Raw genomic sequence first — 24,021 nt, 5'->3', positions numbered from 1 at the left:
ATTCTGCTGAGTTCAGTTTAAGAGAAACACACATGCATTTGGCAATAAATACCACTGACACCGGCACTGAATGGAAGACTTGATTACTCAGAACACATCAATAAGGGAAGTTTAAAACTAATGATTAAATAAACTAAGTAAATAAACATGTGTTTAAGAAATTATACTCTAAAACAATGGTGACATCAGATTTTCTTCATTTTAATCAGAAAGGTGACAATTTGCTAGCATAATCATTCATTTATCTTTAGTAACCACTTCATTCTAATCAGGGTTTGGCTCCACCCAAACACTGAGTGCTAGGCAGAAATACACCACTCACAGGGTGCAAATCTATTTACTCTATATGGTGAAAAGTTTGTGGACACCTGACCAATCCCAAAGATATTTAATGGGAATGAGGTCAGAGTTTTATTCAGGCTACTGGAGTTCATTCATACCAAATTATAAACCTTATAAAATCCTAGTAGGAGTGTCCAGATATTTTGGGCCATATTGTGTTTTTCTTAGTGGATATAAACACCCTTCATTAAAAGCCCCTTTGGGTCTGTTTTTTTTGTCTGGAACTGGGGCTTTAGTGAAGGTAGAGGTAATTATGAACAGTTCTAGATATCAGTCATTTTGGCACAAAACCTTCAGACCTCTGCTAAAAAGCTGAAGATGAGGAGAAATCTCACTTTTTATCATGACAATGACCCAAAGCATACCTCAATATCAACAAAAGAATTGCTTCATCAGAAGAAAATCAACGTTTTGAAATGGCCCAGCCAGAGCTTAGACCTGAATCCAATTGAAAATGGAACTGTCAGCCTTCCGATCACTAGCCCAAAGTCCTTAACACTGAGCCACCACTGCTCTACAGATGAAAATGCTAATGTACCATTTAGAATTAGAATTTTTTTAGACTTCTAGCATCTGGCTATAAAAATGGATTTTGGCACATGGTCCGAGTGGCTTTGATCCAGGTGCTTTAGTTACCATCAGCCATCCCAAAACAGGACCAAAAATGGACTGACTAGTCTAAGTGGACTGAATAGTCTAAAGGAGTGAGTAGGTAGAGGTTCTTGTGTTGTTGGTAAGCGTAGGTGTGTAGTACAGTTTAAAAATATACCTATAATACCTGAAAGTGTATTCCAGTGGTCACGAACTATTGCTATTTTTGTCTCAAAAGGTGTTCAGAAGTTTTTAAGAGGCTCTTGTGATGCCGGTGAGTGGGGGCATCCTCAAATGAAAAACAGCAGTATTACCATAAACGTTATTGATTGGTTAGAGCTTTATGACATTTAGGCTGTGTGGGTGTATTCAGTGGATTTATAATGCCGAAGAGGAACAATCCAGGCAGTTCAAGCTACTCGAGCTCTGACGAATATAATCACACATCGACTGTCATTTACAGGCACTGAACACTGAACTACCCGGCAATGAGAGCTGAAGACACAATGAAGAGCATTACCACTGAATAGTAAGATTGATTATGTGTGATTTGTTATTATTATTAATTGTTATTATTATTTTCACTGTTACTTATTGTACAATCTGCTTTTTGTTGCCCTTCTCAGCAAGTACGGCGAAGACCTAGACCTTGACAGCTGGACGCCTCCGGATGCTGATCTCATAAAGAAGATGGTCTCTCAGATTGAATACTACTTGTCTGATGAGAATTTGGCTAAGGATGCTTTTCTTTTGAAGCATGTGAGGAGAAATAAGATGGGTTACATCAATATCAAGTTGCTGACATCTTTTAAAAAGGTAATGAAATCTTCTTATTGTTCCGGAATTGAAATTAATGTTGGTCCTTGAGACAATATGATATTGAATTTGGGATAAATCATGTACATATTTTTTTTGCAAAAAAATTATGCCCAATAACAATAGTGAAACACGATCAAAAAATGGTATAGTACCAGTATGGCACTGAAATGAACCATGTTTTATTTATTTACATTTTTAATGTATCTTTTTTGGGAGGGGGTGTTCAAATAATGGATTCTGATATTCATTTATGTATTCATTTTCACTAACTGCTCCATCCCGGTCAAGGTCAGGGGGGGTTCAGCATAAATCTAGTAGATAATGAATTAAGTCAACAGCTATAATCGGAAATACCCCTAACCCCCCCCCAAAGAAATTAGAGTTTAAAACTATAATCTGTTCTGCAGAGCTACATTTGCTTTAAATTATGTCGATGTTCCACTAAGTACTGAGGCTGGGGGTTGAATACCAGTGTAAATCCTATTCATTTAAATTAGTCTGGTTCCTCTCAAGGTTTCTTCCTGTAATTCTAAGGGTGTTTCTTGCCACTGTCGCCCGTGGCTTGTTCAACGGAGGTTTTTGGTCTGTCGGTCCTGGATTCTGTGAAGTTGCTTTGAGACAATGTCTATTGTAAAAAGCACTATACAAATAAATTTGACTTTACTTGACTTATTATGAAATAATACCTTATAACGAAAGGGGGGTTAAATATTTCCAATTTCAACTATAATATATGTGGACACAACGTTTGTGTGATACAGCCACACCTGTTGTAAATAACCTGGCATGTTTGCACCCAAAATACTCACTAAGGAATTTATTACAAACTGGACTGATTATTGAAGAACTTCAATTGCTTGTTTATTGTTTGCTAGTTATAACTTTTAGTTTAATTTAATTTTGTGTATGTATGATTGTGTAAATCCTAATAATTTAAATTATTCTCCAGGCCACTCAAAGAGGATGGAGGTCCTAACTGAATCTGGCTCCTCTCAAGGTTTTTTTCTGTAGTTTTAATGGAGTTTTTCCCCTGCCACTGTCGCCCTTGGCTTGCTCAACAGAGATTTTTGGACTGTCGGTCCTGGATTTTGTGAAGCTGCTTGTAAAAAGCACTATGTTCCAGTATGACTCACAAGTGGGTTCCAAAAAGACATGGTTAGACAAGTTTGGTGTAAAGGAATTTCAGTGACTGGCCTTCCTTGCAAGTCAGGGCTTCTCCTGCTCTTCTGACCAAATTCCTTTCAAGGACATTTATGAAATGTTGTGGAATGCCTTCCGAAAAGAGTGGAGGCTGATATTGCTGCAACTGAGGGGTGGGGCGTGTCAACTTCATTTTAATGGCCGTAATTTTGATATAGGATCTGCAGCAGTTTACGATCACGTGTCCACATAATTTTGACAACGTAGTGTAAATGCGATTTAGCTTCTTTAAAGGTGTTTCGTGCTAAATTATAAAGGTAAAGTAATATCTGGCTCCATCTATCAGTGGAGAAGTAAGATTGCAAATCCTATCAAATCTTTACATCTATTTTATTACTTTATTTACTCTGTGGTATGTGCCATAACATCTTGTTCATACCTGTTTCTAGATTAAACACATGACCAAAGACTGGCGGGTAACAGCCTACGCCTTGCGCTACTCTTTAAAACTGGAGGTTAATGAAGAAGGAACCAAAGTGCGCAGACTGAACCCAGTACCTGAGTCAGTCCTCTTTCATGTAGCAAGCAAACTGCTACTGGTCTGGAACGTGCCAGATACAAATCAGACAGAGGACATGTCACCTCGCAAGAGCACCATGGAGGCTGCTTTAGCAATTCTGGAGCCATTTGGGACCATCGCTATGGCTCGGGTCAACCGTCCAGGCAGAGAGCTTCCGCCAGAGCTTCAGAAATACAGCTACAGATACCCTGAACTGTTCACTGAGGAAAGTGTGTTGGTCGAATATGAGGATCTGGAAGGAGCTGGACGTGCTTACCACCAACTCTCCCAATCTGATGGTAACATGAGGGTGCTTCTGGTGGGAAAGCCTTCAAAGAAGAAGCCTACCAAGGTGGGGTCAGAGGACAGAAGTAATGAAAAATCGATCTCCATCTTAAACCGGCGCATGTCACAGTTGCAGGCTTGTGGTGACGACTCTTCAGCATGCAGCTCCTCCGAGTCTGAATTTACCTCCTCGTTGCCGCTCGTCAACGTTCGTCAATTTTCCTCCGCTCAGGTATGCAGCCCTTCGAGTAGCCCACGTTCCTGCCCCAGATTGGCCTGTTCACCCTTACCAGGCCGTCGGATGTCACCGCTCTTAGCCTCAGAAATCTGGGGGAGCCCAGACACCAGTCCTGAGCTGCGACGGCGCAACCTCGACCGTTCATCAGACCGGCCGCAAAGGCGCAAATTGGCTTCCAAGCCCAAACTAAAGTCAGCTTTAGAGGAGACTAAGCTTAATAAGATCGTTCCAAAAGGGACCCTGAATGGAGAGACGCTGCCGCAGGGAGTGCTGCGTCTACCGTATGGTCCGGATGGGAGTAAAGGTTTTCAGGTCATCATAGCTAGAAGGCGACTTTGTTGTTCTTTACACAAATAAATGACTTAAATTAGCAGTTTGATAAATGTGCTATGGATCATTTTGTCATGCTGATTTGCCAGCATTGTTGTCATGTGTAGAAGATGTTAAATGAAGGTTATTTATTTAATGTATTTATTTACTGTATTTCTCCCAATTTTCCCAGTCTTCCACTGTGTGTTGTAGATTATTGGTGACATTTCTATGCCTACATAAAAAGGGCTAATTTAAAAATACATGTCATTTTTTTGTTTTATAGTTATTAGTCTGTGGTTTCTTTATCTTGGCTCATTAGTTCTTGTAATTATTTTATTTATATTCACTGCTTTGACATGATGATTGTGCTATTTAAATAAAGTTGACTTCATTCATTCGTGTCTGTTTTACCACCACTTTATCCTGGTCAGGGTCACAGTGGGTCTGAGTCATTGGGCAAAAGGTAGGACACACCCCAGATTGGTCGCCAGTCGATCACATGGCACACACACCTTCACCCGCAGAGTAATTTTTCGTAGCTCCAGTGGCCTGATTGCACATCTTTGGACTTGTGGAAGGAAACCAGAGCATCTGAAAGAAAACCCACACAGACTTAAGAAAACCATGTAAATTTCACACAGAAAGGACCCTGGCCACCCAACTGGGGAACCAAACCCAGTACCTTCTTGCTGTGAGGTGACAGCGTTACCCACTGCATCATTTGTTTTAAATGTAGGCTGTCCACCCACCAATACCAAACAATATTCAATGCTCTGCTACTAATCATAGCCTATTAAAAAGCCATGATGGGTGAATTTAACTCACCTCTAATCACAGTCTGTAAGGAGTTTACAGGTTTTATGTTAGGTTTCCTCAAGTGTATGGTGCCCTGAAATGGACCGTCACCATGTCTAGGGTTTGTTCCTGCCTTGGCTGCAGTGTATGCAGGAGGTGATAAACCCACTAAAATTACCCATTAACCCATAAACCTTTAAAAATTATTAAACTGATGGTTTTAAAGGTGTGATGTGTTTGTTTAACGTTTAATAAAACATGGTAAGAAATGTCCTAAAAGTGTAAGCTCTGCATATTTTTCTGGTATCTTTGATCTTTGCACTTTTGTGGTGGGCAAACCAAATATGTGTCCGTTCTCAAAAATACAGTGTAGGCTATAGGCAATTTAAAATAGATCTAGACATTACAAGAAATCGCCCGTATGTCAATAGCCTATTGATTTTCCTGTCCCATCACGTGTGGTTCTTTTGTACTCTTCTTACTGAATGCAACAGGACCCCTTCTAGGCCTCCCCCTTTAGGCTCATGGCCCCAAGGTTGAGAACCACTGGTGTAGAAAGTAATGTTGGTGGTGTTTTACTGTGGATGTTTCTTAAGAACTATGGTCAGTTTGAGTTTTAGATGGTCAATAGGAGCTTTCCTAACAGCTTCATTTTATTAATACTTGGCACAACCCTCAGTGCTTCAAAAGCCTTGACATTTTCTAACTGTGGATTATAGATGATGGAGAAGCTGGCATAATAATTTGTCGGGAAAAAAACTCATTGTTCATTCGAGAGGTTCTCTCATTCTACAGGCTGAAAAGCTTCGAGAGCCTGTCATAACACTCAAATGTTTAACACTTATTTTTATACTGCGTTAAAAATCCACAATTAAACATTTTTCTCTTCATTCTAAATAAAGCGAGAGAACTAAACATCCCTGAGCTAAACTTGGATGAATCGTGATTTAGAGAGGACAGTGAGTCAGTTTTAGCACAAAAGACAGGAAACTATCAATTATATCACTAAGGCGCATGACATTTTGTGACATCAGCAGGCAGGCATGTGGTCGTGACAATACATAAAGAGACCAGACGATGTACAGACAGAGCTTTTAAACTTAAATATACATTATATGACCAAATGTTTACCCAAACCCAATGCTAACAGCTGAAAAGATAAATGAAATTATATAAAATTGAGAGACAATTAATGTCACACTTAAAAAAAAACAAACAAACAAAAGCTTAAGATGTATTTTAAATGGTTATATCTTTATTTAACAATTGGTGATTAAAACCATTTTACAACCCCAAATCAGAAAAGTGAAAAAGTTGGGACCCTATTACTACCTCAATACTAGCCTTAAATTGCCCCAGTCCCAATTTTTTTGGGGATGTGTTGATCAGACAAAACATGAAATATCTTGGGTTCACACCATCTGCAATGAAATAAAAGTCACCACATTTTTTGTTTGCAACTGCCATACTGTCCCAACTTTTCTGATTTGAGGTTGTACATTTATCAACACACTCCTTAATACAAATTGACTGCTAAGGTAATCTGAATGTGATTCAGAAATGAACAATGTCGTAGTAGAGAATAAGTGCATGAACAAGTATCAATATTAGCTTGTATGATTTTAAGACACTTATAAGATTCCTGTTATGTAATACAAACTCTTCATCAAAGCTCATTTCTTGGTAACAAACCAACTCATCATTCTGTCCTGTAAGAGCGAGCTGTTTTTACAACACAGCATTTAAGCATTTATTGAAATCTGTAGATCATAAACGGTGACACTGATTCAACCTATTACTAACCTCACATGTACAGCGTTTTAACAAGAACAGATATATGAACTTAGTGGCCAAACAAGTGAATCCTTGAAATTGGCTTCTCAAAATAATATAAAGCATAGAGCAATCATCACTTCTGTGTTAGGTACATAGACTTAAACTCCTGTGCAAATGCACTTTGACTTAGCAATTTACATTTTATTTAGCAGGTTTGAATTAAAAGGAAATAACATCTGACTGCTTTTAATAATTAAAAATGATAAAACAGCAGCTTTAAAAATAATTTACCCTTAAATACATTTCTTTTTTGAGAAACAGACAAAACCAGACAAATTAGGTCAATGTTTCATGAACTGAGGTGCAGAACTCAACTTGCACAACTGGATGCAATGGTTTATTTAAGTAAACAATGCATCACAGGGTTAGGTTGCCTGCCTCACCTATACCTATCTCACAGTCATTCACAGTCCCTAACACTAGGGCAGACTGAAAAAAAAAAAAAACTAAGTTAAAATCTAGTACAATTCCCAGGCAAACTTTTGTAAATGGAACCATTGTTTAAGATGCCCTGGCCATTTAAGGTCAATGAATTAATACTAATGGACAAAGGAAACAGCTTTAGCCATTCAAGAGAAACAAGAACAAAGCCCACAAGAGAGGGACTCTAAAATAAATAAACTGCTGGATGCTTGTGCAGAGAACAATATTCTTTAATATACAAATAAACTCATTTATGAACCAAATGCTGTTTAGTAGTGAGACAATGTTCAGTCAAATAAACAAAACCATTTAACTGACCCTCTATTTAACCAGGAATTGTACTCGATTAAAATCCAATGAATTACAGTCAGTCTACACTACATATCAAATGTTTCTGGGCAATGATGTTGGTCAAGAAAGCCTCAATTGATGCAATTGATGTTCCAGTTCATTCCAAAGCTGTTCAGTAGGGCTACGGTCAGGGCTCTGTGTAGGCCACTGGAACGTTTTTAAACTAAGCTTTTCTTCATGTCTTTCTATATAGACCTAGCATTGTTCACAGGCTCACAGTCATGCTGACTGTCGGGGCAATGTTGGAAGCGTATCATTTTCTTTATAGAACTGAGTTATTACACTTGTTAGCAATTGTTGTGGCTGAAACAATGATTAGAAGGAGTGTCCCAATACTTCTGTCCATAGGGTGTACAAGATTTAATGTACTTTGTATTAGACCAGTTTTAAAATGATCTACAATTTGAGCCACAGTAGCTTTTCTGTTGATCCATGCCTTCATGTCCTCTGGAAACAATAATTATTTATCCAGGAATTGTACTAAATTGAAACCCAGTATATGACCAGCCTGTCTGTCTGTCTAGCCCACCTGGTATATTGCTGTATAAGTGCCAATTAGACGATTAAAGAGCAACTAATACATACTTACATTATTAAAAAATTATTCAGTGTCACCCAAGTCCAAAAAACATCCCTAAACAAAACAGTAGATTCATTCTCGCTGTCCTTACAGTCACTCAAACACACAAAGCAGCATGAATCAAAAGACCTCGAGGTCATTCGAATTGTAAACTACGGCAGTGTCCTCTGTACCCAGAGCGGGTTCCGGCTGGTCCTCACCGGCCTCCTCGAGCAACTCCAGAGCGTTATTGGTGTCGCTGGCAAAGGTTTCTCGTGAGTTCTCGTCATGCTCCTGCAGGTTCAAAGTGGTGATCGCTTGTTTCATCTTCTTAGCCACTATGTGCCTCCGTCGCTTATTGGCGGCCTTTTTGCTGTTACACTCTTTCTGGTTCTCTTCAAGGAATATTTCCTAAGAAACAGAAAAATCCAACAGAAGTTACTTAAACAATTCTATTTACGTTTATTATTATTATTAAGTGCCATCAAGTGGATTCAGGTATGCACAAGGTAGATGTGTATCTATGTAATATCTTATTTAACGTATTTATATTAGTGTTGTTTAATGAGCTATAATAACCTCTTTATGAAGCTTCCTTTGCAAATATCCAAAGACACGTGTAATTAATGTTAAAAAACTAACAATTATTACACACATGGTCTTTATTATGTGATCAGTGTTGCTTATGTACCTTGACCTGCTTACGAGAAATACTAGGAGTGTTCTTCAGCAAATTTAAATAAACACCACCAGGGGTCCTCCTTCTACTACCATCCTGCAAAACAAACTCATTTAACCAAACTTTTAAAGATAAAGCAAACTTAAACAATACTTTTATACATTTAAAAAACTAAAATGAAGTTAAAAAAATTAAGACCGTTTATTGAACTTCATTTTATATCCTTAATTTTGCTATATTAATACTTTACAATGAGCATTCATTTGTATTAGTGGCAACGTTCAGTGGATTTGCAGTTTGCAACTTAAATCTGTTCTACCAACTCGTGATACACCAAATACTTTTTAAAATAATCTGTACTTTGCAAAAGGGCTGCACGGCGGCATGGTGGGTAGCACTGTCGCCTCACAGCAAGAAGGTCCTGGGTTCTATTCCCAGGTGGAGCGGTCTGGTTCCTTTCTGTTCAGAGTTTGAATGTCCTCCCCGTGTTTGTGTGGGTTTCCTCCGGGAGCTCCGGTTTCCTCCCACAGTCCAAAGACATGCAAATGAGAAATGAGAAAATAAAAACTGCCCTTATATATGTGTGTGTGTGTGTGTGTGTGTAAAGGTGTAAATGTGTTGTTGTGTCTGCCCTACGATAGACAGGCGTCCTGTCCAGGGTGTTTTGGTGTGCCTCGCACCCATAGAGAGCTGGGATAGGCTGCAGCACCCACCCCCACAACCCTGATTAAAACCTTACTACAACCTTACTACATATATCTGCACTTGTCAGTTGTTTAACTTTCAACAAATAGCTTGAGAAACCAACACCAAGTAAAACTTGAATTTATTCCAACATTTACTCCTTACCACAGTGTAAAGACCTCCATTCTGTTCAATAGCTGCAGTCTCTGACAGAAGCTCTAGTGCTTTCTTTGAGCCAATCACCTTCACAACTCGCTCTATTAAGTCCTTTTTTGGCTCCATTAACCTTTCAAGTAGAACAAGAAACATGTTTATTACATATTGCAACAGAGAAGAGTAAAATATACTATAACACTATACAGAAGTACTGGACATACGGTTCCAGTGTTGCAGAACAACAACAAATTGCACTGCAAATAAAATTCTAATTTGTTTAGTGAAGTCTATGAGCAAGAAGTTAGTTAACTGTTTTGCTATGGTGGCCTAAAAGTTGGTCCTCACAATAATACACAGCTAATCAAAAAATGCAAAAAAACAAAACACATTTTCTACATTATTGCAGTCTATCAACTTAAATAAATAAATAGAACACAACCATACTAGAAATGATTTAATGAAAATATAACAATGATTAGTTTGTTGTGTTGTGTTTCATCGCCATTATAAGCTCTATATTTAGAGCCACCTCTATGGCGTGCCATTTGTATGTTTTTTCAGAACACTTTAACTACACGAGAGATTAGTTTGTATACAGGCAATTAGCTTACCTTGCTACCTAAAACTCGGACATGCAAGAAAGCTAACAAAAGACCTTTAAATGTACAAAGGTGTGTGAAATAAATCACAGTTAAAATGCTAAGTGACCAACACAGAATCATCCCACCTTGACTGGGCCTGGACACTATTGATAAATCTATCAATTTCAGAATTTATCAGCCACTTTTCTTACCTGTGAGCTATTTCATCGATCACTTTGTCTTCGGGGTCATCCGGAGTAACCTCAAACCGCCCCTGGTAGTCCATTTCAGCTCTTGGACCCAGCCGTTCCTTAACCGACCTCTTTCTCTTCAGGTGCCCGTCGCCGTTTTCTTCCTCTGACTTTTGCTGCATACACTCGTCTAGCTGCCCATCCAGAATGGCCTCCATGCCCTGCTCTTGCTTCTCCTTTTCTATCAGTTTTCTTGCAAGAACGTAGTTGTAGGTCTCACTCTGGCGGCTGTCCATGCTCACGCTTCCCTCCATTCCCAGGATGCCGAGCTCAGCTGCGACGGCTTCTTGGCTCTGTTCCTGCACCACGGCACCCCAGACGTTGTTCACTTTACGGCACGGAGGCCCCGCCGCAGTAGCAGAGCCTCTGAAAGCTGTGGGAGGCACGGGTACTGGAGCGTTGGAGCACTTCTGACGCTTTCTCCTCCATGTTGCAGCCTCTTCCTCCGAGTCCGAGTCGCTTTCACTGGAGTCTCTAGTAATGGAGCTACGGTAACTGGTGACAGCTGGGGTGGTCTGTGGATGCCTGCTCTGGAAAGACTGAGTTGAAAAGGCTGCTGCAGGGGCCGTCTAAAGAGAAGTGCAAACAAATATAAAAATGTTAAATATTTTTCTTAATACCTGGGAATGCTAGTGTCAGTGTTACATCCAATGTATGGAAGCACCAATTGTAAATTCTCCTACTGATTTAGATAACGATAGTAACTCATCACTTACTGATGTTTAAATAAAAATCTTTATTTATTTATTTTTGCCTCATTTTAACTTTATAATTATTATATTTTGATACAGCAAAACCTGCAAATCATGCATGAATCACTTTTACTGGTCTACATTAAAGCTGAATCGTTTCTAAACTTAAATAAAAACACAACAAAAAACCCACCAAACTTAATACGGCTTAATAAACCAAAACCACATCAATAAAAGCCTTGATCACAACTACTGTGAAAGTGCAAAGCCGTCCTAAAATTATTGAGTTGCTTCCTTGTTTGATTGACAGCGAAGAACCATCATCATGGGCTGCTCTTAGACACACTGTTGAGAAAAGGATCCACGGTCAGAGCATCTCAGAAAACACAACACATCGTACATAGAAATGGATGGGCTAAAGAAGAAGACCCCTGATCCAAAAAAGGCATATGACCCTAAAGTGGGCACAGGTTAACTGATCTTTTTGCTGTGTCATGTAGATGGTAAAGTCATGATGCCATGTACCGCTCTTGTGTCAACAGTTCAGGCTGCTGATGGTGTAAGTATGTGGGAACAGTCATGTCACAGAGCCATCTTAAGCTGGCTGGGTGAAGATGAGCTTTAATTGCCTCTCCAGTCACTAGATGTAAATCGAATATACAGCATACAAGGGATGTAACAGAACTGGAGATAAGCATCATGAATGTGCAACAATTACGTACTGCAATCATGAGAACAAGGAATGATGCTCGCAAGGCCTTGCTACAAAGAAATGTGTAGTGTTCCTAATAAAGTGGCCACTGAGTGAACATAAAGTTAAAGGTTAATTCAACGTAAAGGTAAAATGGGAGGCTGTGCCTGTGCGGAATACAGTTATTAGAATACATGAATTAGTTATTAGTTATACAGCTATTATTTATCAAATGCTGGCTGTAATTCACACGCATGCAGCTTATAAATACTAATGTAAATAAATTATAGAGCTATTAGCAGTTAGCAAACCACAAAGCCAAGCTAACGCACTGTTGTGCTAACATGCTAACGAGCTCAACAATAAACCCCAGTCTTGTAAAACACTAAACGAATGTTAATGTTCTTACTTGCTGTCGGTTATCCGAAGCCATGACAGCTTCTGAATCTGAGCCGCTTATCTCTCCATCCTCCAAATCCTCCATAGCGTTATTGTGACCCGCCATTTCTCTCAACACAAAAAGTTCTACGTAAAAGAGAAACTCACGCCGGGAGCGTCGCGTCTGATTGGTTACATTTTCACAGCGACTCTTCTGATTGGACAGAAAACCGACTGGAACAAAACTTCACCTGCTGGGCGGATCTTACCACACGTGATCAGGGACGCTGCGGCGCAGAAGCAGGCTGGTCAAGTGCAGCCTATTTTATTTTTATTTTTTATTGTTATTACTACTTACATTTAGTATTATTACCGTCATAGTTAATTGCTGTTACTATTTGCACTGTTATTGTTCGTTTTAATATATCTGTAACTATTTTTAATTAAGCGGTGTAAAATCCGCTGTGGCACCGCAAAAATGTATGCGATATTCCACAACTACTGTCATGTAATACCAATTTAACTCACTTGAAGGCGCTGTTTTCCCTTAAGGTTTCTGTTTGGTTACAGCAAGAACAATTCAATAACGTGACAGATGTTTGTCGTTGTTTTAGAATGTATTAATTATTACGTTGCATGAATTAGAATTTTATCATTTAAAAAAAATCGTATGTAAACACTAATCTTCGGAGTTTTATTTCTGTACTGACGAATTCACATTCACCATTTAACACACCTACATTCAAGCATAAGGCAAATAAAATGGTGTTATAAATAATTATAATAATATTAATAATAATAATCGTAAAGTTAACCACTAAAGATTACTGACTGACTCGTTAAACTAAAATAGTTCACGATTATGTATATTAAGAAAATAAAATTAGCAGAGGATGGTTTCGATCCATCGACCTCTGGGTTATGGGCCCAGCACGCTTCCGCTGCGCCACTCTGCTCTTCGGTTTACTTTAATGTTCTACCAATCTAAAACCTTATAAATATTCTTTTTATCCCGCAACACTAGGCTACCAATAGCCTAAGAAGCCTAAATATTGTGTTTAATTACAACAAATAGATTTGTAAGCCACAAATATATATATTTATTCAATCTACATGGTTTACATGAGTTCTATACGGCTTTTACTAAGTAATAATAAGTAAAATCAGCTGGACAAAGAGGAAGCCTAATTAACTTTGTGTCCCCTAAAAAGGTGGCTGTTTTTTTTTGTGTGATATTTCTTACGCAGCCTTGTAGAGCTTCTTCGGGTAAATAAATAACGTGTTGTTGGTGAACAGGTCGGTTTTTACATTCGACTCTTTAATTCGGCTCTTTAATTCCACTCTTTTAAGTAAAGTTGGGAGCCGACTCCCGAATCTGTTTTTTTTTTTTCTTTATTATAAATGAACTAGTTGAATAAGAAATAGTTTGCGTCAAGAATATAATTTAAATTAATAAACATATATTAGTATACATAGTATATGTTTTTCATACTGCATGTATGAATTAGGATTAGATTGTGCAGGTTGCATTTAGGTAGAAATCTTTGTATTTATTTATTTATTTATTTATAACTATTTGAAATAATTACAAATTACTGTAGTTTGTATCATAGTTTGCTCATGTCAATCTACGATAATGTAATACTCTTGGCTACAATACACTTTCAGGATTGTATACATTTTATTTTTCTTTTTTTTTCTATTTTTTTAACTAAACATATGTTATTTTTACATTGCAGTTATATTATGTTTTATTATGTACAATCTTAATACGAACATTTTATAACAGGCATAATTTAATAAATGATATTTTGTTAATTAGGAAATATAAATTGAATCAGCTTCACAAAAAGAGTCGACTCCTCGCTTTTCAAACGGCTCTTGGGGGAGAGTCCTTTTAGGCCAATGATGAGTACTAGAGTCACGCATGCGCACTATCAATCAGATATCTCCAATCATGCAGCGTACGCTAGCCTGTGGTGTCCTCCGGTACTTTACTCATAAGAATAAGCTGTGCTCTCTGACTATTCGTTCAGCTGCAGCCATGTCTACTCTTCTCATTAACCAACCGAAGTACGCCTGGCTCAAAGAATTAGGTCTGAGTGAGGAAAACGACGGTGTTTACAACGGAACCTGGGGAGGAAAAGGAGAGGTAAGACGGGAGGATTAACGTTAGCACATGTGACAACTGCTAAATATAAAAGCATCCAGGCTGAAGGGCTACAGACTGTAGAGGCCCAACCGGCCCTGTCATCCTGCAAATCAGTTCGTTTTCGCTCATTGATGTGGAAGATTTGATCTGGAGCAATGCAATGCAAACATGCCAGGTCGATCATTGATTCTTGGTACAGTGTATCACAAAAGTGAGTACACCCCTCACATTTCTGCAAATATTTCATTATATCTTTTCATGGGACAACACTATAGACATGAAACTTGGATATAACTTAGAGTAGTCAGTGTACAACTTGTATAGCAGTGTAGATTTACTGTCTTCTGAAAATAACTCAACACACAGCCATTAATGTCTAAATGGCTGGCAACATAAGTGAGTACACCCCACAGTGAACATGTCCAAATTGTGCCCAAAGTGTCAATATTTTGTGTGACCACCATTATTATCCAGCACTGCCTTAACCCTCCTGGGCATGGAATTCACCAGAGCTGCACAGGTTGCTACTGGAATCCTCTTCCACTCCTCCATGATGACATCACGGAGCTGGTGGATGTTAGACACCTTGAACTCCTCCACCTTCCACTTGAGGATGCGCCACAGGTGCTCAATTGGGTTTAGTCCATCACCTTTACCTTCAGCTTCCTCAGCAAGGCAGTTGTCATCTTGGAGGTTGTGTTTGGGGTCGTTATGCTGTTGGAAAACTGCCATGAGGCCCAGTTTTCTAAGGGAGGGGATCATGCTCTGTTTCAGAATGTCACAGTACATGTTGGAATTCATGTTTCCCTCAATGAACCGCAGCTCCCCAGTGCCAGCAACACTCATGCAGCCCAAGACCATGATGCTACCACCACCATGCTTGACTGTAGGCAAGATACAGTTGTCTTGGTACTTCTCACCAGGGCGCCGCCACACATGCTGGACACCATCTGAGCCAAACAAGTTTATCTTGGTCTCGTCAGACCACAGGGCATTCCAGTAATCCATGTTCTTGGACTGCTTGTTTGCAGCAAACTGTTTGCGGGCTTTCTTGTGCGTCAGCTTCCTTCTGGGATGACGACCATGCAGACCGAGTTGATGCAGTGTGCGGCGTATGGTCTGAGCACTGACAGGCTGACCTCCCACGTCTTCAACCTCTGCAGCAATGCTGGCAGCACTCATGTGTCTATTTTTTAAAGCCAACCTCTGGATATGACGCCGAACACGTGGACTCGACTTCTTTGGTCGACCCTGGCGAAGCCTGTTCCGAGTGGAACCTGTCCTGGAAAACCGCTGTATGACCTTGGCCACCATGCTGTAGCTCAGTTTCAGGGTGTTAGCAATCTTCTTATAGCCCAGGCCATCTTGGTGGAGAGCAACAATTCTATTTCTCACATCCTCAGAGAGTTCTTTGCCATGAGGTGCCATGTTGAATATCCAGTGGCCAGTATGAGAGAATTGTACCCAAAACACCAAATTTAACAGCCCTGCTCCCCATTTACACCTGGGACCTTGACACATGACACCAGGGAGGGACAACGACACATTTGGGCACAATTTGGACATGTTCACTGTGGGGTGTACTCACTTATGTTGCCAGCTATTTAGACATTAATGGCTGTGTGTTGAGTTATTTTCAGAGTACAGTAAATCTACACTGCTATACAAGCTGTACACTGACTACTCTAAGTTATATCCAAGTTTCATGTCTATAGTGTTGTCCCATGAAAAGATATAATGAAATATTTGCAGAAATGTGAGGGGTGTACTCACTTTTGTGATACACTGTAACTGTTCCAACATTTTGCAAACTTGACAGAACTGCAGCTTAACCAGTTTGACCCCGTTGCTCAGCCCAGTGACTGAATAACTGTAAAATCGTGTTTGATTCAGTGTATACTAATACAAGTTAGAAAATACATTTTAAACCATTATGAATGTATTATAACACATTTCATATGTCTAATATAACTGGTCTTATGAACAATGTCATTCTCTTTAAGTATGCTCACTATATGACCACATGTAGTAAGTGGACACTTGACCATAAGCTCACTGGACATTCCATTTTATTGGCGATTATGGGTTTTATTATGATGTTGACCCTCCTTTGCAACTCTTAAAGTCTCCACCATGTATTCAAGAAGATTTTGGAGTACATCTGTGGAAATTTGTGGCCATTTGGTCAAAAGAGTATGTGTAGGAGTGCTTTGGCTCACCACCATGAAGAATTTAAGCCCTCCAGTTCAAGGCAGACCCTTTCCTAAACTGTTAATACAATGTTAAAAGCTTCTAATTTATTTGAAATAATTGTTTTATAAACATGTGATCAACAAAAAAGAGGGGTGTCTGTAGTGTATTAAAAGTGCTGTTAAAACCTAAAAACGTTATTGTATTGCAGCTTTATGTCAATGTAGTTCAAACACTGGCTATAATTTTCATTTATTTAATTATTTTTACTAACTCATTTATTTAATTATTTTTACTAACTATTCTGGCCAGGATTGTAATGGATCTGAACTGGGCAGTATTGACAAACTTCATTGTCACTTAAGCAATAGAACAGACTCAGTGACAATGAAGTGTGTCCGTATTGTACTGGAAATAAATATTTTGTACAATATAACATCCTTTTCATGTCTAATTATTACTTTTTGTTTGTAGGTGGTCACGTCATACTGCCCTGCCAACAATGAACCTATTGCCAAAGTTCGACAGGTAACTTCTGATCTGATTACAAACATCACTTTGTAGAATTTGAGTTCCTGGGTAATTTAGAATCAGTGAATGTGCAACTACAGAATAGACAGAGTAGTTCCTAGTGACATTCATGCACTTAAAAATTTACCACCATCATAGTGACAATTCCTTATCCAAAAAATAGATTTGGAAATATTTTGCAATTTTGGCGTTCCATTGTCCCAGCTGGGATATATCCAATTTTTCTTATGCACTCTGGCAACCCCTGGCTAACACACTGCTAAGTTACTGATTTTGAACAGGTATGGAGGAGGATCATTCTGTCCTCTGAATCGTTTTGCTTATCATGCTGGTGCCTCAACCAGACAATAGGAGTCGCTGTTGCAGTAGCAGGGATGTGAATCCCTGTCCAGTTTGTAGCCTATAGTTCATTACAAACATCCAAATCACAAATTGGGATGCAGTTAATAAATCAAAGCTTTCCTGGTAACATTAGTGTAGTTATTATAAGACGATAAACAGACTTCTACCTTTATAATGAAGTATGATATCCAAAATATTCACATCGGTTTTGTTTAAAAAAGTTTATTCTATTAAGGTTGAATCTCTGAAAGCGGTTGGGAGCTGAACTAGATGGTGTGGACTGTGGGCTGTTTCAAATCGATATTCCTTTTCTGTACAGACTATATCTGTGCTCTTTATTGAAAATCAAGCATAAGCTGTTTACAAATATACCTACAAATACTTTGTGTGTACACCTTTTTGCTGTCATTCCATCCTAGTTGACAGGTCATCTTCAAGTGGGGTCATTTTCTGCTTGGAATACATAAACTGATGGGTAAATGTGTACAGAACTCTGACGAGACAAATGCTAATCTTAGTACAATATTAATATATTCATTCTTTTTACTGTAGGCTACCATGGCTGAATATGAAGAAACTGTACAAAAAGCACGGGAAGCATGGAAAGTGTGGGCAGATGTAAGTACTGAAGTTATTAAAAGAATGAAACCACACTACAAAGAAAGCTGATTTGTTAATATTTAATAACATATAATTGACATTTACTGAAAATAAAAATGAGTTTTATTATGAATAGGAGGTTGGTAAGAGGAAGGCTATGTGGTAAGCATCTCAAAATGCATCAGACCACTCAAATGTTCAGACAGACAGGCTACGCAAGTCAAAGAACACATGAGTTTTTACACCTGTCATCCAACAACAGAAACATGAGGCTACAGTGTGCACAGGTTTACTGAATCTTTTATCTGTGGCAGATGTGTTTTTGTTTTTTTAGATTATGTCTTAGCATTCAGACAATAACAAGGGCCCCTAACTTTCACTTAGTTGAATTGTATTCAGTCACAATTGTAAGTCAATTTAGATAAAAGCGTTTGCTAATGCCATAAATGTTTATAGCTTTTTCTTGGCACCATTGTTGAAAGTCCTGCACAAAAAACGTACCGTTTTCTCCAGATCCCGGCTCCAAAGAGAGGGGAGATTGTCAGACAGATTGGAGATGCTCTGAGGAAGAAGATCAAAGTTCTTGGCAGCTTGGTATACTTTGTTTCAAAACTATTTAATAATAATGAAATATTAAATATTTGTTCTGTTTTGCATGACGCACTGTATGTGTGCATTTTAATCAGGTGTCTCTGGAGATGGGGAAGATCTATGTGGAGGGTGTCGGTGAGGTGCAGGAGTATGTTGACGTGTGCGACTACGCCGTTGGACTTTCCCGCATGATCGGTGGTCCAGTTCTGCCATCTGAAAGTATGTGTTTTTTTCAGATGAATCTACGGATCTACGAATGATAAAAGGCGACTAAAAAGTACAGTTGTAGCAGAGTTGTATTTTGGTTTCAGGACCAGGCCATGCCCTGATCGAGCAGTGGAACCCGGTGGGTCTGGTGGGCATCATCACCGCCTTTAACTTCCCCGTAGCAGTGTATGGCTGGAACAATGCTATTGCTCTGATCTGTGGCAACGTCTGCCTCTGGTGAGACTACAATTCAAAGCTCGTCTTAATATTTACATATCAATAAGTAGGTCTAAAATAAGGCGGTAAAACACCACTTTATTTTATTTTTTTTACAGGAAAGGAGCTCCGACTACACCTCTTACCAGTGTAGCAGTAACAAAGTAAGTGTGTCTGAAAATATTATTCATCAGTCTGGGTGAGAATTGAAGCTTTTTTTTTAAGTTAACATTTAAATGATTCTGCACCCATTAGGGTCTGCAAAGACAATGCCACGGTAATGACACGGTAGTGCGTGTTGCACTGCTGCACCTGATATATGATATATGACTATATCAGGTGCAGCAGTGTTGTTGGGACCTCACTGTCAGTTTTAGAAGCTTTATAATTTTGGAATATAGGAGCCTTATTAGAAGTGGGTTTGCACCATAGGGTGCACCCAATATTGTAAATGTGCTGTTTGTTATGAGACCATGCAAAGTCTTATTAATGTAAAGGAAAAGGGTGCTGAGGATAGAGCTGCTAGGCAGGAGGAGTGGAGGACGGCCAAAAAGCAGCCAACAGAAGACGTAGATGTCCACTCATACCATTGCAGATCTCAGCCCATGTCATTATACATCCCATTAAAGTATTCTGTTAGCTTCTGATACGTCCATTATTTGATGTCTATGAAACTCTGCAACTATTGGCCATAAGTACTGTTACTGGCATATAGCAAAATAGAACTCATGTATCCAGCTGTACTTGTAATTAAATTTTACAACAAACTTGAGCTTCTTTCTCATACATGCAGGATCGTCGCTGAGGTACTGGAGCAGAACAACCTTCCTGGTGCCATCTGCTCTATGACATGTGGCGGAGCCGACATTGGGTAAGTGAAGTGTGTAGCATGTATGTAGCTTAAGATGTACACTATATGGTCAAAATTATTGGGACACCCCTAGTGGGTAGAGCTTTGGGCTATCAATCAGAAAATTGTCAGTTTAAATCCAGGCCTTGTTATGCAGCCTCTGTTGGGCTCTTGAGCAAGGTCCCTAACCCTGTATGCTCCAGGGGCACTGTACAATGCCTGACCCTGCGCTCTGACCCCAGCTTCCAAATAAGAATGGGAAATGTGGAAAAAGAATTTTATTGTACTGTACACGTGTGCACATATATTTTGTTAATTATTTGAGGTTCAGGCTTTGGGTTTAGGTCTTGTTTTGTGGTCTGTCTGTAGGACGGCGCTTGCTAAAGACGAGCATGTCGAACTTGTGTCCTTCACTGGAAGCACTCATGTGGGCAAGCAGGTGGCTATGATGGTGCAGGAAAGATTTGGTAAGATTTGGTTCTGCTCTGCTTCCATATCTGCTTAAGCTTGTGTGGCAGTATGTATGAAGGTATTAACTGTATCTGCTTTATTAAAAAGGTCGCCAGTTGCTGGAGCTGGGCGGGAACAACGCAATCATTGGTGAGTTGCTGTTTGGAAGTGTTACACACCGCCCTGCTATATGCATATTAATGGTAGTTACATTTTTTTTTTTTTTTTCATTTAGTGTTTGAGGATGCAGACTTAAACCTGGTAGTACCCTCGGCTCTCTTTGCCTCAGTGGGAACGGCAGGCCAGCGGTGTACCACGACCAGGAGACTTGTAAGTAAAGCAATTAATACTATCCATTTAATTTATTATTATTATTTATTATTACTATTATTATAGGCACTTTTTTCTTACAAGATTAGGAAGCCTCTTACATTAAAATGATTGATTGCCACTGTGGTTTTGGGAACACTCAAAGCTCTAGATATTGTTTTATATTCTTACCCTGATCTATGCCTTTCCACAACTGGAGCGCCACAGCAAAGGGTCTGATTACTTTTATGAATAAGATGGCTACATTTTATTTTGTAATTAACTTTTAATAAAGTATTCAAGAGAATTAAGGGGGGCGAGTACTTTCTGAATCCACTGTACATTAAAGTATGAGTATATACTGTAGATTCCTGTTAACCTATACTGCTTTTTCCTCTGTGATTAATAGATGCTGCATGAGAGTGTTCATGATGAGGTAGTGAAAAGGCTGGCCAAGGCCTACAAGCAAGTTCGCATTGGTGACCCCTGGGATCGTAAGTTTATTTTAGTACAAGCAGCTGTTTATACTAGATGCACATTTTATGACAAAATATATGTTGACATGTGATAATGAGCTTTTTGGACATTTCATTCAAAAATTATGGCCACATGTGGATAATGTAATTCCTCAAAATTGCCTTACCAGTTATGACACTCTCCAATGTGGGAATTAGTGCCCTTTAGTCAAAAAGCAATTCCTAAGCAGTGTGTGTTTATATATATGTATAGTATAGATTTAATGTACTTATCGTAAACTAATGAATCAAATTCATATTCACAATATTTGGTTTGTTTGTTATTAACAGCTAGCACCCTGTACGGTCCTCTTCACACCAAGCAAGCTGTTGAACAATACCTGGCAGCTGTAGAGAAGGCTAAGCAGCAGGGCGGCACACTTGTTTGTGGTGGGAAGGTACGATGCAATACCTTTAACAGTATGGGGCTTATCATTCAACTTATCGATTTAATTTTTGAACAAAGCATGAAAAACTTAAATGGAGATTTTTTTATAATTATGCTATTAATCACCTACTGTTAGAAAGGCAGATTTTTTGAGAAAAAAATACACACGAGGATGGACAGGATTAGGACTTAGTTAATTAGAGGGCAAGTGCAGTTTGAGAGGCTAGATTGGGATGGTTTGGGCATGTGCAGATGAGGGATGAGCATTCTGTCAGGAGAAGGTGAGGGATGTCGGGGTTGTTTTGAAAAAGAAAAATAACAATAATATGACAGATGCTTAATTTTTATTTCTTAATATGTCCACAGGTGATGGATCGCCCGGGTAACTATGTCGAGCCTACCATCTTTACCGGCCTGCCACACGATGCCCCCATTGTTCACACAGAAACCTTTGTACCCATTCTATATGTGATCAAATTTAAGGTAAACCCCTTTCCTCTATTTTTTTCCTTTTCTACCTACAATGTTTTAAATTTCCATAGGATTTAGGTGCCCATTCATTTAAAAAAGCATTAGTAAGATATGCTGGAGGAGGACAGGCTTCTAAGCAATATTTCAATTCATCCCAAGAGGTCAGGACTCTGTACAGGCCGTCTTGAGTTCGTCCACACCAAACTCTACAGACCAGCAGGCCACAGTCATGCTGAAAGCATATATATTTTATGTCATTGATGTTATTCTATTCTGTTAGCAATGGGTGTGGCTAAAACACCTAAAGTCAATACAATGTTGTATATTATATATTTAAATAAACACATTTCGGCCCATAATAACGAAAGGACCAAATACTTTTATTAGCTCGGTTGTATCCATCGGGATTAAAAAAATAGCATTTGGAGCTACTGAGCTAACATAACCCATCTAGCTCACCCCACTCCCTCAAGTCACTACAGAGAATAAAAGAACCTGAACCCTGTACTAACAGCATGCAGAAATAAGATCAGAAAATTACCGTTCCTCTGTTTTCGCAGCCAAACACTAGCTGATGAGTGTGCTCTTGTGTCTGATTTACCCATGTTTTACCCTTAGACGGAGGAGGAGGCCTTCGCCTGGAACAATGAAGTCAAGCAGGGTCTTTCCAGCAGCATCTTCACTAAGGACATGGGCAGGGTGTTCCGCTGGCTGGGGTCAGTAAAAATCTAAGAAAAGAAAGTCGCTGGTGATGTGGAAAGTTGCATGTTGTCACGTTCTTGTTGAAATGGTTGTTACAGTCTAAGAAAAGGTTTGTTTTCTCCACAGACCTAAAGGCTCGGACTGTGGCATTGTTAATGTCAACATTCCAACCAGTGGAGCAGAGATCGGAGGAGCTTTTGGTGGGTACAGCTTGCTTTTTTGCATTTATTTTAACCATGTCTTTAAATAAACCATGTATTTGTTAACTGTGATATTAATGGTAAAGTCAAGTAACAGCCCCCTCATCTACACAGTTATAATCCTGCATATGAGCAATTAAAAATACTGAATACATCTGAAATGCATGTTACTATATTGGTTTCTAGCAAATCCAAATGCTCATGTACATATTTGTGTGTAGGTGGTGAGAAGCACACTGGAGGTGGACGTGAGTCCGGCAGTGACTCGTGGAAGCAGTACATGAGGAGGTCCACATGGTACATACAAACACACACTTCACACTTAAAATGTTCATTTTAATACTTCATACTCAGTTTCACCTCTATAAAAACGATGTCTACCATTAAAATCTAATGTAATTGAGTGAGAATGGTTGTTTACACATGGAAAGCATTTTATTATTATTTAATGTCTTTTTCCCTCTCATTTAGCACCATCAATTACAGCAAGGATCTTCCCTTGGCACAAGGAATCAAGTTTGAGTGAACTGAAGCTTAACACTACATTTGTCATCCTTCATCAGCTAGCCCAGCGTAAACTCCCCCAGATGAAAGCAAATACGTACTGCAATCATTCTAACTCTGTGTTTAGTTAGATTTGTTTTCTGCTTAGTTTGATTTTTTTGTACATTTGATATTGTTGGTTTTGGTATTAAAACGGTTCTTAGATTTGATCTAGAAATATCCAGTGTTACATGTAAGGTTAAAAAAACAAAAGCACTTACAGAATAATAGTGTGTACTGATTTTCTATGCACTTTATCAATGTCACCTTGAAGTGCTTTGTACAAATAAATCATGCCTTTATTTTTGAAGGAAATTCTAAAATGCAAGTTGTGTGGTTATTTGTGTATAATTTTTATGTGTAATTAGAGATTATAATATACACAGACTAGGCATAACATTA

The 24,021-nt window shown here is 38.9% G+C and overlaps 3 protein-coding genes across 3 annotated transcripts; 2 read left to right on the top strand and 1 right to left on the bottom strand.

The window, feature by feature from the left end:
- The first annotated feature begins 1,421 nt into the window (after positions 1–1,421).
- On the top strand, positions 1,422–4,641 carry LOC134332936 (la-related protein 6-like). The gene is made up of 3 exons (XM_063014771.1): positions 1,422–1,462; positions 1,560–1,749; positions 3,342–4,641. Exons 1-3 carry the CDS (start codon positions 1,422–1,424, stop codon positions 4,329–4,331), a joined length of 1,221 nt encoding a protein of 406 aa, XP_062870841.1. The 3' UTR covers positions 4,332–4,641.
- A 1,667-nt stretch (positions 4,642–6,308) lies between these two features.
- phax (phosphorylated adaptor for RNA export) lies at positions 6,309–12,489 on the bottom strand. Its single transcript, XM_063013955.1, has 5 exons — positions 12,394–12,489; positions 10,563–11,170; positions 9,779–9,899; positions 8,942–9,025; positions 6,309–8,661 (listed from the first exon to the last, which is right to left on the bottom strand). Exons 1-5 carry the CDS (start codon positions 12,487–12,489, stop codon positions 8,392–8,394), a joined length of 1,179 nt encoding a protein of 392 aa, XP_062870025.1. The 3' UTR covers positions 6,309–8,391.
- Positions 12,490–14,339: 1,850 nt separating this feature from the next.
- aldh7a1 (aldehyde dehydrogenase 7 family, member A1) lies at positions 14,340–23,939 on the top strand. The gene is made up of 18 exons (XM_063013769.1): positions 14,340–14,514; positions 17,179–17,232; positions 18,130–18,195; positions 18,691–18,771; positions 18,864–18,987; positions 19,080–19,212; positions 19,311–19,355; positions 19,985–20,062; positions 20,411–20,508; positions 20,600–20,641; positions 20,727–20,821; positions 21,210–21,294; positions 21,607–21,713; positions 22,070–22,186; positions 22,793–22,890; positions 23,003–23,076; positions 23,298–23,373; positions 23,548–23,939. The coding sequence occupies exons 1-18, from the start codon at positions 14,407–14,409 to the stop codon at positions 23,600–23,602; spliced, it is 1,536 nt and encodes a 511-aa protein (XP_062869839.1). The 5' UTR covers positions 14,340–14,406; the 3' UTR covers positions 23,603–23,939.
- Positions 23,940–24,021: the final 82 nt, after the last annotated feature.

Source organism: Trichomycterus rosablanca, chromosome 18, assembly GCF_030014385.1.
Source record: "Trichomycterus rosablanca isolate fTriRos1 chromosome 18, fTriRos1.hap1, whole genome shotgun sequence".
Taxonomy (NCBI): Eukaryota; Metazoa; Chordata; class Actinopteri; order Siluriformes; family Trichomycteridae; genus Trichomycterus; species Trichomycterus rosablanca.
The sequence above is the reverse complement of the archived record's forward strand: the minus strand, read 5'-3'. Positions and strand labels throughout refer to the sequence as shown.

Coding starts and splice junctions, on each gene's coding strand:
- LOC134332936 (XM_063014771.1), top strand. CDS start 1,422: ATGAGAGCTGAAGACACAATGAAGAGCATTACCACTGAATA. Junction 1,463..1,559: donor AAGAGCATTACCACTGAATA/GTAAGATTGATT, acceptor TGCCCTTCTCAG/CAAGTACGGCGAAGACCTAG. Junction 1,750..3,341: donor TGCTGACATCTTTTAAAAAG/GTAATGAAATCT, acceptor ACCTGTTTCTAG/ATTAAACACATGACCAAAGA.
- phax (XM_063013955.1), bottom strand. CDS start 12,489: ATGGCGGGTCACAATAACGCTATGGAGGATTTGGAGGATGGAGAGATA. Junction 11,171..12,393: donor CTTCGGATAACCGACAGCAA/GTAAGAACATTA, acceptor ACTTCTCTTTAG/ACGGCCCCTGCAGCAGCCTT. Junction 8,662..8,941: donor TTTCTCGTAAGCAGGTCAAG/GTACATAAGCAA, acceptor TCTGTTTCTTAG/GAAATATTCCTTGAAGAGAA.
- aldh7a1 (XM_063013769.1), top strand. CDS start 14,407: ATGTCTACTCTTCTCATTAACCAACCGAAGTACGCCTGGCTCAAAGAA. Junction 19,356..19,984: donor ACCAGTGTAGCAGTAACAAA/GTAAGTGTGTCT, acceptor TCATACATGCAG/GATCGTCGCTGAGGTACTGG. Junction 23,374..23,547: donor TACATGAGGAGGTCCACATG/GTACATACAAAC, acceptor CCTCTCATTTAG/CACCATCAATTACAGCAAGG.